The 15,590-nt window shown below is 39.3% G+C and overlaps 1 protein-coding gene across 5 annotated transcripts in view; it reads right to left on the bottom strand.

Annotated features, from left to right (window-relative positions):
• Positions 1–15,590, bottom strand: part of add3a (adducin 3 (gamma) a) — an 86,612-nt gene that overhangs the window by 9,853 nt on the left and 61,169 nt on the right. For all 5 annotated transcript variants that reach the window (XM_052590885.1, XM_052590886.1, XM_052590888.1 and 2 more), the window contains 7 exons: positions 11,252–11,390; positions 6,738–6,889; positions 6,216–6,296; positions 2,699–2,848; positions 2,423–2,566; positions 1,635–1,733; positions 1,003–1,176 (listed from right to left, as the gene is read on the bottom strand). In XM_052590885.1, coding sequence (XP_052446845.1) covers positions 1,003–1,176; positions 1,635–1,733; positions 2,423–2,566; positions 2,699–2,848; positions 6,216–6,296; positions 6,738–6,889; positions 11,252–11,390 — 939 coding nt within the window. The remainder of the gene's footprint in view (positions 1–1,002; positions 1,177–1,634; positions 1,734–2,422; positions 2,567–2,698; positions 2,849–6,215; positions 6,297–6,737; positions 6,890–11,251; positions 11,391–15,590) is intronic.

Genomic DNA, 15,590 nt, shown 5'->3' with positions numbered 1-15,590 from the left:
TTTTGTGTATGCAATAATATATATGTATATATAAATAATTGATTAAATACTACACATTTCTAACTCTATAATCATTTATAATTTATATATAATACATACACAATAATAAATCGAATAGAATTATTATTTAAATATTTAACAATACAAAAGCATCAGATTAGAAACAACAAAAACTCAATTTATTCTCATTTAATTGCTTATATATATAATATATATATAATATATAATATATAATATATATATAAATAAAAAGTTTAATGTTTAAAACTAGCTTAATTCTAGTAACTATAAGGACCTATTCTTAAATCATTTAAATGTCTTTAATGAGTTAATGAATGCTTAATGAATGATTGAACTGTGAATTATTGAACTGAATTGGTTTATATAATCAGCGCTGCTTGGAAACTGACTTTGCAGAAAGAAATGGCCAGCTACTAAAGGTCCATCTGCGTTTCGAGCACATTATGTAACCACACGCTGCAGCTCTCCAGCAGAAGCAGGAAAAGCGCATGGTGACGGCGGCTCACTGAGCGACACACCGTATCATTATCATCTTCCACATCACTCCATTCTTCTGCCGCGGCTGAGAAAACAGACTGTCCACATGCCTGCATTCTTCCCTCTCTCACACGGACGGAGAGAGAGAAAACAGAACGGTCTGCACAGCTGGAGAAAGAGACAGACAGACAGAAAGAACGAGAGAGAGAGAGAGAGAGAGAAGAGTTTTGGCTCTCTCTCTTTTCTTCTATCTCCGTTCGACTGCCTAATAGGAGAGGAAGGAGGGCGGAAAAAGAAAAAGACTAAAAGACGAAGAAATAAGTGATTTTCCAGTCTCTATGCTGTGATTATTCCTCTCAAACACAGCTGGACTAGTAGTAAGTAGTCATTTAGCAGCCGCTTTAGGCTGTTTTTGGCTCGACGGCTTGGTTTAAAGCGGAGTTCATATCCACTGGTGCGCTGTATCTGTATCTCTCTGGCAGCGATGCTCACACAAACACTCACCAGGTTGTCCATCATTCTCATGAGCGACTCGAACTCCAGCTCTCCCAGCCTCCACTTGTGCTGAGAGCCCATGTTGACCCCAGCTTCTGCCACCCCCTGCGTCCGAGATCTGTACTTCTCCAGATCCAACACGATCAGGTTCTCCACTCCTCCAGCGCACGAGAACGCATTCACCTACAGCGAGATGTGCAGATATTGTACAGAAATTGAATGGTTTTATTGCATTTACTACTGTATCAGTTTACGGACACATAATACAAACTTATTTAAAAATAATTATGAACATTTAATACAATTCAATGTAGAATTTTGCAAACTGAGCCCTTCAAAGTGTGTGCTTCATTTGTAATCATTGTCTCGTCACATTAAAACTTGTGTTAGTGGAGTTAGTGCTACAATACTAACATGTTGGCTGCTCTTTTCCCTTCAGTAAATGCCTGACTCAGTCTAGTATGGCCTATAAGATACCTTGTATACACTACTTAGAAAAGTTGTGTTTTAATTGGACTAGAGCCATCAGAATTTTCCAAACAGCACCAGACTTTGTATTAGCCATGTGTACGTTTGTGTTTAAAAAGCATCACTCAAATCCAATAAACTGTAAAAGTCAACGAGAGTGAGGAAAGTTTTACCTGTATTTCACAGGCCAACTGAGCGTTGTAAATGTAGTGAAAGGCCTCCTCAATGGTCTCGCCGAGAGCTACAATCCCATGATTCCTTAAAACCAACACCTGCAACACACACAACAAATACCTAATCATCTAGCACACTTAAAAACAGTATTTTTTACTTTCATTCTCAATGACATTAGCTATGTTTCCATCCAATGTCACGAATTAAATTTATGCGCAAATTCGCATAAACCATTGGCGAATAAAATCACCATTTCCATCCAACGTGTTGAATAGATCAAAATCGTCACTTCTGGTTAAGTTGCGCTCAACATTACAAAGAAAAGTTCAATTTGCTCTGTAAAAGTTCAATTTTCACTGAATATAATTACGAGCTTCAGAGCGCAGAGACGAACCAGTCATGTTATCTAATTTTTGGAGCCTGCATTTCTGGGAGTTAATTATAACAAAGCATTTTGACGAGATTCTGCTCAAAAATTTAACAATGATTAAATTGGCATTTCAGATGCTGTGCAATGAGATCGGTCTGTTGGTTGCTCCAGTTTTATGTCTTTTTTGATGCGCATTAAATAATTTTTAGCTTATTTAATGCATGTTTTTTCACCAGTTAAGGAATGTATCCAACTTAGTTCATTGCGTAATTTTTTTAAATTTCTTATCTGTGCATTTTTCGAATTTATGCTCATCTTGGTGTATCTATCCATTGTTTTTTTAATCCAATATTCCAAAATGCGCTTAAAATAGGGGGCTGTAAACATAGCTAATGACAAGCACAGGAAGTAGTTCACCTTCGCTGATGGCCCGAGGGCTTTCTGCAGCTCTATGCGCTCCTCTTGCTCATCCAGACTGCCTTGGTAGTTGTAATAGGCAATGTCACCCAGGATCAGAGATTCCTGAGAGATGGCCAGAAGGCCGCACTTCATAGACGACACCTGACACGACAGAAGAGATCAATGCAAGTCATGGCGATTTACAGTTTTAATGTAAATGTCTGCTACATGTTACTTAGGAACTGTTGAGAGAGCATGTGGAGCAGAAGCAGGCGTGACTGGACGGAGACTTACAGCAGCGGTGGCCGGTGTGCGGATGTGAATGACGCAGCGCACATCAGGTCTCACGGAGTAGATGGCAGCGTGAGGACTGAAGCCATCCGGGTCGATCTGCAGGTTGGTGGAGCCCTGATCGATCACGTCACCAAGAATATTCACCTTCACCTGGAGAACCACACAAACACAATGGAGTTTATCACTAAAGATGACTGTAAAAAAAGTGTACACTGAAGCCTGTGAGGCTACACAAGCTTTATTAAAGAAATCAATATTAGCATGGATACAGTATCTGATCGCTCTTTGTTCCCACATCCTACACTATCTCTCATTTCCTTTTAAACCTGACACTGTGCACTGTGCATCAGGAAGGAACTGTCATCAGAGATACACGAAGAACCGGTGGATGACTCGGTTAATGTTTTAAATAAGCCTCCAGTTCCTGGTATTGTCAACAGATGATGACCAATGGGGAAATACTCCAGGAAGTTCACAGCCTGATCAAGCTGGTTTACACTAACGTTCAACCACTTTTGTATTTAAGAAATTCGTAGTTTCCCCAGCAAACTGATTAAAAGCGACAGCAGAGACTTGTAGATCATTTCAATTTCAAAATAAAGACTGTTCTTTTTACATTTACATTTATTCATTTTCTTTTTTACTTTCTATCTATCAAGGAACCTTAAATATTAGTTTTACTTTTTTTTTTTGATCAAATAATTGTAGACTTGACTACAAACTTTTGTGTGTGTGTGTGTGTGTCAGTCAGTGAATGGAGGTGTTTGTGCACATGTGTTACCTCAAAGAGCTCTGATTGAGTATCAAATTGCATCACATGCTTGCCCTGTAACAGGCCACCCAACATGCTTTTCACATGCTTGTCGCTGTCGATGCTATACCCCACATCACTACCAGCTTAAAATAAACACCCTGTCCCGCTGCTGTTATTGACATCCAAGCTCATAGAGATCATATTTATACACAGCACTAATATCATGTGACTGTTCTCTCATGCTTTTCTTACTGCAGAGCATACTAGCACATCCCCACAGGAAGTTGGTCCACTTCTGCATGGACGTATCTGCTGTACTATGCCACCACACGAACGCTAATGGACTGAAGCAAGACCTTACTGTTCTCTCACGAGATCTTATGAAATCTTGCATTTCATTTGGAGAGAGAGTTGGTTGCAGAGAAAGTTGGTTTTAGTTTATGATGCAATAAATGCCTTTTAAGGAGCGAAATAAACACTTTCAACAGGGCACATAAAAAGCATGAAACGGCAAAAACTAAACTACGAGTTACATTTCCTGTTACATGAACATTTGGAACGGTTTACAGCAGTTGCTCCACAGACATGAACTCTCATGCCACATTATGTAAGAGTTACAGGGATGCTTGCTTTAGCAAAACACTGCTAATCAACATTGCTCATTCCTGCGGTAAGGGATCTGAACACGCTTCTTGAGGTGCGGCTGCATGCACTGCTCTTTGGCAGGTTTTCACGGGTAATGAAAAAGGTTTTCCCCATGCATTTTTCACAACAGGTTTAGGCTGGATTCACCATGCTGACCAACAGAAAGTGTCATCTATGTGAGATGTGCTTCATCCACAGACATTCCTCTTCAAGAAGTGCTCGGATGTAGTGTTAATGTTATGTTCGCTGTTAAGAAGGTTTAGTGAAATAATGAGTGTAGAAGAGAGTGTGTGAAAGTGAGCGACCGTGTAGAGGGTTAATAAAACTCTGACCCAGATTGCTGGCCTCGTTCCAGCGGGCGCAGTCCCCAAGGCCACGCCCACAGAAGACGAGAACGGCTCTGAATGACTGTGTCAGCAACACTGTCACTCTCATACACACAGAGACGAAAAATCCTGCATGTTCTGCCTATGCAAACGAGATCGCTCTTTATATAACTCTCACTGTCCACGCAAACAAAAAGAAACTGGACGAACCTGAACTGGCTTTGATCCATGCATAATAGGTCGACATGCACCCATTATAAAAGAGCAAAAAATCTGATCTGCCCTAATCCTGAAATGGCACAATGACTGAGTGTGTGTCTCAGGACTGTGAAATATGTGTTTGTGGCAGTGGTCATAAAATTCAGCACAGCACTCACTGCATTAAAAAGTGCATTAGCCAGCACAAGAGTGCGAGTCAGATGCGGATACTGCCACTGCTCGCGCTTTCAATTCTGTTCACCGAGTCAGAAATGCTGCAGGCAGGAGGACAAATGTGCTTCACAAATCTGATCCAGCGTTAAATCACCTGATTGGCAGGAATTTGTCAAAACAGCATCCACCACAAGCAGCATGTCAAAACTCATTAATACGCCAGCGGGAGAGAAAAACGCTCAAAACCTCAAGAACTGGTTCGGTTCTACTTGTCACCATCTAACTTGTGGTTTGCAGATGTGAGCCAGAAGTGAACTCTTAGCAAGGGCGTTAATGCAGTCACAAATGCTTGTATAAACTTGATATATGCACTTCTGTCATGTGGTGGTAGTCAGGAAAACCTTGGTACTTACCATAAAGTGTGTTGTTATTAGGGTGGTTAGCCATTAACAAATTAAAAGCTTTGACTTTAACAGAATCTGATGTGACTCCAGATTAAGTGTGTACAAGTGTAGACAAACCCCTTCAGTGTTTTTGCACAAATTAATTAGTCCACAAAATGGCAACAATATCTAGGGTTTTTTTCTCAGTTGAAAAAACCAGAAGAGACAGAACGATACACTACTGGAGATGAATATGAAGAATAGATGTTCGCGTTTATGAGTGAAGATATGCAATTCTAGTTTAAATGAGTACAAAGACATTTTAACCTTTCATAACTTCTGGAGAGATATAGCACAGACACTTTTTTTCTAGTGCAAAAAATGGTGTATGAGCTACGTGTTTGGCTACTCAAAGTATACTTTGAGCTTTTTTGCTGGGGTTTTCCAGGACCAGGATTAAGGACCACCGCATTACGATTAGAAAATAATAAGCATGAACAACTACAGGCTCTAAAAGCCTCCGACGGACATGAACACACAGGCTAGTGCAAATCCAAAACCCACTCTGAGATTTCAAAGAAATAACCGGCTGATTAAGCACATGCCACACATTGGCAACGAGCACTGAGCTCAGTCAAGGTCTGCCAATGCATTCCCTCTATGCAAAGCACATATCAGACTGCAAAAATCCCAAATGCTTATTATTAAGCTCTAGGCAATATCATTGTCTCATTTATAATTTAATCAGACTGCTAGATCACAAAAAAAAAAGTGAAAGGATCACAAAATATAACCTGAAGCTATCAAAACGGAAACATCAAGTAATTATTTATCATTTAAATCAACTGATAAATGAATTCTGATGGTAAGAACAGCACAAGCCTGAATCCAATCTATTTCAAGTCTTACTGGAATGTGAGTTCAACTAAAGCCACCACTCAAAGTGACCCCGGCAGCCCTGTGGTGTGATGCTCGAGCCGTTCCCAGAACTGCTATCAGGCTCTGTCGTGATAATGCAAGACAGACAGTTTGTTTACCAGATTGTACGCAGAGGCCTCAGCGAAGGACAGTCCTCTGGGGATGATGAGGATATGATCCTGCTCCTTACTCACACGAACCTACAAGTTTTAAAACACACAAATAAGCAGCTTTTCCTCTCCTGATCAAGTTAGCTCAGGGTTTCTTCATCTATTCCAACAGGCATCCAGATACTTTGATATTTCCTTCTTTACAACACCTGGTTAAGCTGTAACTACAGCATTATGAAGACAAAAAGCATGTTTGTCCATTAACAGCCATTCAAAAGTAGACATGTATAATTTAATAATAACAATTTCATTTGATGATGAATGGGAAAGCGGATATCATTTTCCATGTATTAAGCTGGGGGTGTCTGATTAGTGGAACTATAATGTTTATGGCCTGCAGGAATGGATTGCGAAACCCAGGATTACACAATGCACATCATTCAATTGCATTTCCTTGTTCTAAAATAAAAGGCATGTATAATATCTAATCTGTTAAATATTAAAATGACAATATGCTATGCTGTGCCTTACTGTAACGTAACAGTTTGTGAAGTGGGCCCAGCTGAACAGGTCCACTAGTCTGTAGAGGCTGGCCAGTTTGCAGCGGATCTGTTTCTCTCCTTTCACCATAGTACTGGACTCCATGCTGAACATGTCGTTTATTGGGGTCACCATGCCCAAACCTGAGAAATAAGAGCAAAGAGGGACAAGTCAAGAACAGGTCTGAACCATTTTTTAAGATGGACTTCACTTAAAGATTTATTAGCCCACTTAAGCGCTGAAATTGAGATTTCTATATATCTGTCATGGGAAAATGGACAACAAACAAGTGTAAATCGATACCTTGATACTAATCAAACTCTGATTAAAAGCAAGTGCTGTGTCCTGATTAACTGATAACACCTCGAGAGTGTCCGTGAAACACTGATATGCCTGAATCTAATAAAGATGTTTTCAGTTAGCTAAAAACACTGCTGTAATCAAATTTACCATCGCTTATTTAGAACCTTGAGGGATTCTGGTCAAAGAACAGTCAAAAAAAAACTATTCTGCCATAAAAAAGATCCAGCTACAATAAACACAGTCAGCTCTTCACATCTACAACACTCAAGACTTTTTGTGTAGTTTGTGTATTACCGAACTAGTTGCAAAAAAAACATTCTAGAACTCCATTTGATTACACATTCCAAAACTCTTTCTTGAGTTTCACTGCTACTCATTTCAGATTTCCAGGTATCACAAGTATCAGGAAATCATTCTCAAACTCCAGTATACTTTCCATTTCAGAACTTTCTTGAGCTCCACTTGACTAAACTTTGCAAAAGTGTTTCCAGAACTCCACTTTACTAAACATTTCAGAAATCATTCTAGAGCCCCATCTGACTGACTAAACAGTCTAAAAGTCAACCTTGAACTTCAGTTGACTAAATAATCCAGCTCTTTTTCTAGATCTCCACTGACCAAACGCTCCAGAACTTTGAACTCCACATGGCTAAACATTCGGGAACTCATTTCAGACCTGCAGTTTTTACAAGTCAGAAACTCCCATTGATTAAACATGACAAAATTCTTTCTAGCGCTTCACTGGCTAAACATTTAGACTTGATCTTCAGATAAACATACCAAAAGTGTTTGTAGTAAGGCTGTTAAAATGGCTGAAGAACTAAAGTCGAATTTTGTACTTAAACATTATCAAAAGTGTGAAATATATTCGCATTTAAAATGCATAATATTAGTTAGGGTGAAGAAAAGCTTTTGGCTTCTCTCCTGAGGCATTAGAGGGCACATCAAGCAAAATATTACTAATGCTGCACATTTATTCAAATCATAAGAAAACATGACTATATTCTACCCAATATATCCACCCAACTTCTTGTCTGGACTGGACTATTGTAATGCTCTCCTGGCGGGCCTTCCTGCTTCTACTATCAAGTCACTGCGACTGATCCAGAATGCAGCAGCGAGGGTTGTCCTCAATGAGCCAAAAAAAGCTCACGTTACTCCTCTCCTCATCAGGTTACACTGGCTACCAGTAGCCGCTCATTTTAAAACCAAGGTACTGATGCTTGCCTACAAGACGACCACTGGCACGGCACCAACTTACCTAAACTCACTGGTTAAATCTTATGTGCCCTCCAGAAGTTTGCACTCTGCAAGTGAACAACACCTTGTGGTGCCATCCCAAAGAAGTTCAAAATCACTCTCACGGACCTTTTCCTGGACTGTGGCCAACTGGTGGAATGACCTCCCAATCTCAATTCGTATAGCTGAGTCTTTACTCATTTTCAAGAAACATCTAAAAGACACCTCTTTCTTTTCGCCAGCATTTGACCAACTAATACTAGCACTTACATTTTCTTGTCTATTCTATTCTTGAAAGAAACCTGGCTATGCGTTCTGTACTACACTAACTGAGACTTGTCCTGGCACTTGTATACTGTTGTTGTTCTCTTGTTGACCTGACTGCTTCTATTGTTCTCAATTGTAAGTCACTTTGGATAAAAGCTTCTGCTAAATTATTAAATGTAAAAAAAAAAAGTGCATAATATTTAAAATAATGTTTATGAAACTAATTATAATTAAGTTGCTTAAACGACAATAAACAAAACAGCATCATGTACGTATGCATAGTTTAACACAAAGGGCGGAAAGTCAATCACACAGAGTACTAGGGCTGGGCGATATGGATCAAAAAATATCTCTATATATTTTGCTATATCTTGATATACGATATATATCTCGATATCTTTACAGGAAAAATAACCCCCCAAAAACTACTGCAAAAACAAATATGACAAATATTACATGTTAGGGGGACGATGAAATGTTCTATATTTTTTTCTTCACCATATGTTTTATTGTTACACAATTCTGTGTTTTAGCACGTGTAATTATTTAAAAGCATAAAAACAACTTAATTTGTAACATTTTTTTTTTTTAAATAGCCTTATGTGAAATGTTTTTTCCCCTCTGAAATTCTGTGTATTTAAATTTTTCTGGTTATCAAATGAAGGCATAAAACATTCATTTAATTTATCTTTTAATTACTGAAAATTTAGCTTTAAATAAAACTCCCCCCCCCCCCCCCCCAGTAAACAAAGGGGATTTACTATTAAAAATAAAAAATGAAAGAAATGTTGTGTGATTATTCCTTAAATTATGTCCGTTTCATTTTAATAGTAGTAGTAGTAGGCTATGTACATTCTGCTGAACAATAGGCTAGTAATAGATTTCTGTCAAATACTTTTATTTTGATGGGTTTACCGTTACAGTTCAGTGTATGTGATACTACAGTCTATGACGTGATATATGACGCTAGTTTTACTCCAATCAAATGGTCAGATGCTCATGAAGTGACTCTCTGTGCAGTTCTGGAGATACTGTTCATGTATTCACAGTGAGACGACAGAAGCTGAAATCACCAATGCGTCACGCACACTTCCGTGTGTGTAATAAACGAAGACGCGCTTCTGCTCCATTCAGAGACACGCAGAACATGCAGGATTCATATTTAAATAGACTTTTCCGGCTTAATATTTACAGATATTAGTCCATATCGCGATTTGATGCGAGTGCAATGACCTACTTTTGATTAATTCATTTAAAATTTGACAAATTCTGTAACATTCCACGTTAAACTGTAAATTCCGTTTTTATGACTGCAATTCCGTCTTTTCTACATCGCGGAAATCATAGGGCCCTACAGTAGACATCTGCCTGCTGTTCATCCGACGCCTTAAAACCGAAGAATCTGCATATAATGGAGCCAGTTGTGCTTTTTTTGAGACTATTTTTGAAGCCTCCGGGCTGGTTGCGGACTGCGCCATGTTCAACGCGAGAGGAGGGGGGACAAAATCAAGGAGGCGGGGGCGAGCACAGCACAGAGAAGACAAACAAGCAAAGTGGCGGAATCAGAATTAAATATAAACAATATATCGATATATACGATGTCAAAATCCATATCGTGTTTAAAAAATATCTCGATATATTTTAAATATCGAGATATCGCCCACTACCTACAGAGTACTTTACACATTTAAAAACATGAGATGCAGTAGGATGGGGAAAAAACCCACCATAAAGTCTCATTTTCATATTCGAAACTCTAATTTTTATTTGCAGAACTCCACTTTGCTTAACATTGCAGAACTCATTCTAGAGCTTCAGTTGACTAAACATCTTGCGACCCATCTTTGAGCTCCAGTTAACTAAACATTCCAGAACTCATTCTTGAACTTTAGATAATCAACAATGAACTTAAGTGTTCCAGAGCTCTTTCCAAAACTATTCTGAAACGCTCCGGAACTAATTTCAGAACATGTTATAGAACTCCAGCTGGATAAATCTAGAACTCAGTCAACAGCACAAGATTGAGAACTGATGCTTTCAAAATCTCTATTGAACAGACCTCATGTGCGCAAATATGGGCAGCCATTATTCAAAAACCAAAACCATGACACATTTTAAATGGCCTGGTTTTGCAACTTTGTTTACATCAATGGCATGGGCAAAGAAACGACTTACAGTGCATTCAGGCTATCAATTTTTACCTATCATGTTTTCCTGGGGAATTAAACCCCCAACCTTGCGCTCTACCAGTTGAGCTACAGGAACACTAAAGAAAGGAGGACATTAACAATTTATATAATTTTTATATCTAAACAAACTATCAGTGTCTAATTTCTAAATCTCATACCTTTCCATTAGTCCTAGATCTGTGTATAGTCTACAGACACATTATGATCTTTAGGTTATGAATTTGAATGAACAGTAAGCACTGAAAGGGGTTCACTGATGTTCTGCTGATTAGGTCCACATAGCAGAGTGCAGAGAGAAAACAGATACATGCACGGAGTGATAAGGGAGGAAGAAGTAAGATAGCTAGTCGTATTTCCTCCCTCAATGTCTGTTTATGGGAATATCAGTTATTTAGCGACCTGTATAACTGAATAGGTGGAGGAGTGGGGCAGTCTGGGACATCGGAGGACTGGAGGAATGTTGCAATCTGTTCCTGTGTAGATGAGCCACACTATGGCAATACTCACTGATGGGGGAGGTGGAGAAGCCGGCTACGGAGCTGGCCATGAAGAACTCCGCGATCTGCTGCAAAGCGAGTAGTCCTGTGGGGTTGTTCCCCTTGTTCATTTGTTCCTGGATCAGTCCCTCTAGCTCATCCCTAAATGCCTGAAAGAGAAAGAAAACACGAGATTAGAGATGACTCACACACTGTAATGAGAGATGGACACAGACCTGTAATCCTCTCACGCTCCTCCATGTTAAACCTTCTGTACTCAGTTTCTTTTTTTCCACTTGTATCTTGACAACTAGTTAAGTCTATTAACCCAGAGGCCTACTCCACTTCCTCTGAAGCTGGAGGAGACTCTCTACAAAAAACAAGGTAGTGAAGGATGAAAGTACCACCTAAGAGTCTTTGGGTACATCCAAAAATAATTTTTAGTCCACTGGAACAGTTAATTTTCAATGTTTAGGGAAGGACACCATCTGTAACTGGTTTTATAAGCAGTACGAGGCTTTTCTGCTCACCTGCTCGGAGTCTGGAATTAATCTCAAATGAATCACAGGATAAACCGACACTGACAGAGCACTCAAACCCACACAATGCCTCAGTTACAATGACTGCTATTGAACTCTCTATCTGAATTCTTGCTTACAGACTTGTCTTATTTACAGGTGTGAGTAAGTGTCTGGATGTGAACTGAGGCATGTACCACCTCACTCGGCACTGTATTTGAGATTGGTGACATCCAAACATGCAAATAGTATGCAAATATATATGGCATATCAGAAAAAGAAAGTTAATGTAGTCTCAGCAGGCACGCTCGGTTCACTGATGGTCTGATGTGTTTTGCACACAAAATATCAAGCAGTAGCAAAAATCTGGACTGATTGGTTTTATGCAAACTGCAGTTACTGGGATATATAATAGTTTATGAAGTTGTTTATATGGTACAGTATTGCAAATAAGCATCAATGAATCACTACATTTGCCAGGTTACTGGCTTCAAATCTGGAAGTTCTACCGTGTCAAATTTTTACTTGCCATGCCACAAAAAAATAAAATAGTTGCCATTATCCTTGTTTTTGACCAAATTAATTAATGATACAAAGGAAATTATACAATTCTCTATTTCAATTTCGATACCACAGGAAAAATCACAATGTGAGTCCCCCATAAAGGACTTGAACTCCCTTTAAGGTCTGGAGAGATCGAGCTAAAGAAAGTCTGATTTCCATAGTCACAGTCGCCAAGCAGCCACAGGGAAGTAGGCATGGTGTTTAAGTATCCATGTGTGGGCCGTCCCTGCCAAACTCTCAGTGACTGTGTGTGTGTGTGTGTGGGTCAGTGAAGTTCACTGGGGCTTGATTTCCTAATCTAGGGTGAAACAAACTACACAGGAAGCAAATTAAATAGGCCCTTAAGTTTGTTTGGATTTAAATCAGAGCCTCATTCATCAAATATAAACTGAAAAAATAGAAAGAAAGACAAATTCATTTAAAGCACACATCAGGCTCTGTGGAATGCTTGATTCTGATTGGTCAGTTGCGACATTCTCAGACAAAGTCAGGTATATTATCCTTTGATAACGACCAGTAAAAACTAAAAACAGGGTCAAGTGTTCTTGCTAGAAACATTTTCTCTTGGTGAAAGCTTTGTGTTTAATTAGCTAAGAAATTTTTTGTCTAATTATTTACTTATGAGGCAAGTAGCCTCCGCTTTGCGTAAGGGTCCTGATCACCTTGTCGGGGGTTATTATGCAATAACAACTGGCTGGATGTATATTATCCCTTACGTAATAGCCTAAAAAGTTATGGTAATGGTTTTAGAATCTTAACCGTAAAGTGAAGCACATTAACAGCTGTTCGATGACATTTTGCCCAAATTTCACTGCAGTCTTAAAAAGGTTAGTTTGCCCAAAAATGAAAATCCTGTCATTAATTTCACATTTTAATGCCGTTCTAAAATCCTCCACCTTTGAAACATTAATTAATATATTTTTGATGGAATCTAAGAAATCTGAAATTTTGATGATGTCCTTACTATTTGTCTGGGGCTTGAATGTGTCTTGAAGATTTCTGGGGAATCTTCCAGAGATTTTTGGAAAGTTTTCAAATATTTTCCACCCCTTTGCAACCCTAGTCGGAAAACTCTTGGATTTCATCAAAAATATATTAATTTGTGTTTTGAAGATAAATGAACGTCTTATGGGTTTGGAACGACATGAGGGTGACTAATTAATGACAGAATTTTCATTTTTGGGTGAACTAACCCTTTAAGTGTGAGTAACAGTAAAAGTGATGCTTGTCTTGAACTAAATGAACTAAAATAATATGTGAACATGTAAATATTTAAGCAAAGTGCTTTAGAGGTCAAGTGCATCATGACGGAAGATTAACCGTGGGAATCATCAAACCTGCCTCCAAAAAACAAACCTGCAGCCAACACGCTCTTGTAGGGATACGCCATCACACAAACATGGGCTAACATGCCCACACTTGTCACTAGATCAAAGCGTTGTTCATCTAACATCATAACAACACAAAACATAGTAACTACATTTATATCAAACCATAAAACCATATCCTTCATGGGGGAAGATGGGCGTTATCGGAGCTTTGTGACTCTGTAATGTGGGCCAGGATGATCAGATGTGGTGAATTTACTTTAATAACCCATTCACCTAACATGGCTTCAAACGAAGCAGCCCGAGCCAAAACCGGCCAAGTCTTGCCAAAGCACAAAGGTGAGATGGAGATATCCTGGGACTCTAGTTCCCTGTGCGAGTATTAAATTGTGCTTGGATGAGAAGTGGACGCTCGGGACAGGGTATGAACGATCCCCGCCTGCCTCTCAGCAGAAATTTCTCTCAAACGTAAGTGTCCCGACCGACCCAAACCACAGAGCTCTTGGAAAACAGCTACGACTCTGGAAATGGCGTGCTTTCATGCTGAAGAGGGAAACAGAGGGGAGTGGGGAAACTAAAAATAACCCAAGGGAGGAAATTCAAGACAAATTCAATTGTGCCATTACGGTTTAATATCATTAACATGTTGTTTCACCTCCTAAGTAAATCTCAGCGGTCCCTCAGTGTAAACCGCTATTTTTCCGCTTGGTTCCTGAGCGGGATACGTTGACCTTGAGATGTCTTCATTTGTTTTTGGTTGTGACAGCACAGATGAGGCCTAAGCATTGCAAACTCTGTCCTGCCTATAATAGTCTGACCTTAAACACAGTCCACGGAGAGACGTGCAATTTAAGCAGTGCTCTTCTGCGTGTCAGCACATACGCAGAAACCCTGCAGAGAGAGGGAGATGAAAGAGAGGCTTGTGGAATCAGCTCTGATAGTGCAGATGTAAACACACAGGCCTGTGTGTCGATACACCTGCTGCCTGCCCTGCCTGGCTCCTCTCCACAGAGAGTGTAGGATGAGTGAGAAGAGTATACAGTGAGTCTCAGAAACACGTGCTTGGATAGCTGCTGCTAATAAAGCCCAGCGGCGCTGCCGTAATCAACCGTACTGTCAAACAGCCTCTGTTTTATCACAACCGGAGGTTTTACAATCTATTTCAGTTTCACATACTGTAAATACAGTGCTCAAAATTCTCTAGGTTTTCTCTGCATTCATTTGATTAAAAAATGCAGGAAACAGTAGCAACATTAAATATCATTACAATCTAAAACACATTTAAAAAGTCATTTATGAGAGCAAATCTGAGTTTTCAGCAACTGCGTGTGCTCAAAAAACATTAAATATCATCACCAATGTTGAAAACATCTTACTATTAATATTCTAAACCATTTTTTTTCTAGAATATTTGACGAATTCGGTTTCAAAGAATTCGGTTTAAATCTTTTTTGACATTATAAAATGACTTTACTGTCACTTTTGACTAATCGAAAGCATCCTTGCTGAATATAAGTAGTTGTTTTCAATCTGTGTGGGAGTTGGATTTATTTGCAGTATGTGACAGAAGCCATCCATACAGCTTAACTTCTATTGAACTCTGAACATTGCTTTAAACACAGTATGTGTTTGCAGAAATGTCTGCAGGAGTGTAATCTGTGCAGTATGTTCTTTGTAATCTCTCCAGTGTGTGTTAACTAATCTCACGCGTGTGTGCACGCTCACTATAATCTCTCTCTACTGTAGGTCAGAGGTGCTTCGCAGGCTGGATTGTGTTTATATACGAGATGTGGAAGTCGGTGGTGTGCGTGTAATAGGGTGTGGTCTTCCAGATGGCTTTTATGGTGCAGCTGTGGATTTCTGCGCATGATTGAGCTGTAACTCAAAACATCACACCAAACGCACAATTAAGCGACTGACAAACCTGCTCATCTGACAAGAATAAACCATAAATCTTTCA

This window comes from Carassius gibelio, chromosome B22 (genome assembly GCF_023724105.1).
Source record: "Carassius gibelio isolate Cgi1373 ecotype wild population from Czech Republic chromosome B22, carGib1.2-hapl.c, whole genome shotgun sequence".
Taxonomy (NCBI): Eukaryota; Metazoa; Chordata; class Actinopteri; order Cypriniformes; family Cyprinidae; genus Carassius; species Carassius gibelio.
The sequence above is the reverse complement of the archived record's forward strand: the minus strand, read 5'-3'. Positions and strand labels throughout refer to the sequence as shown.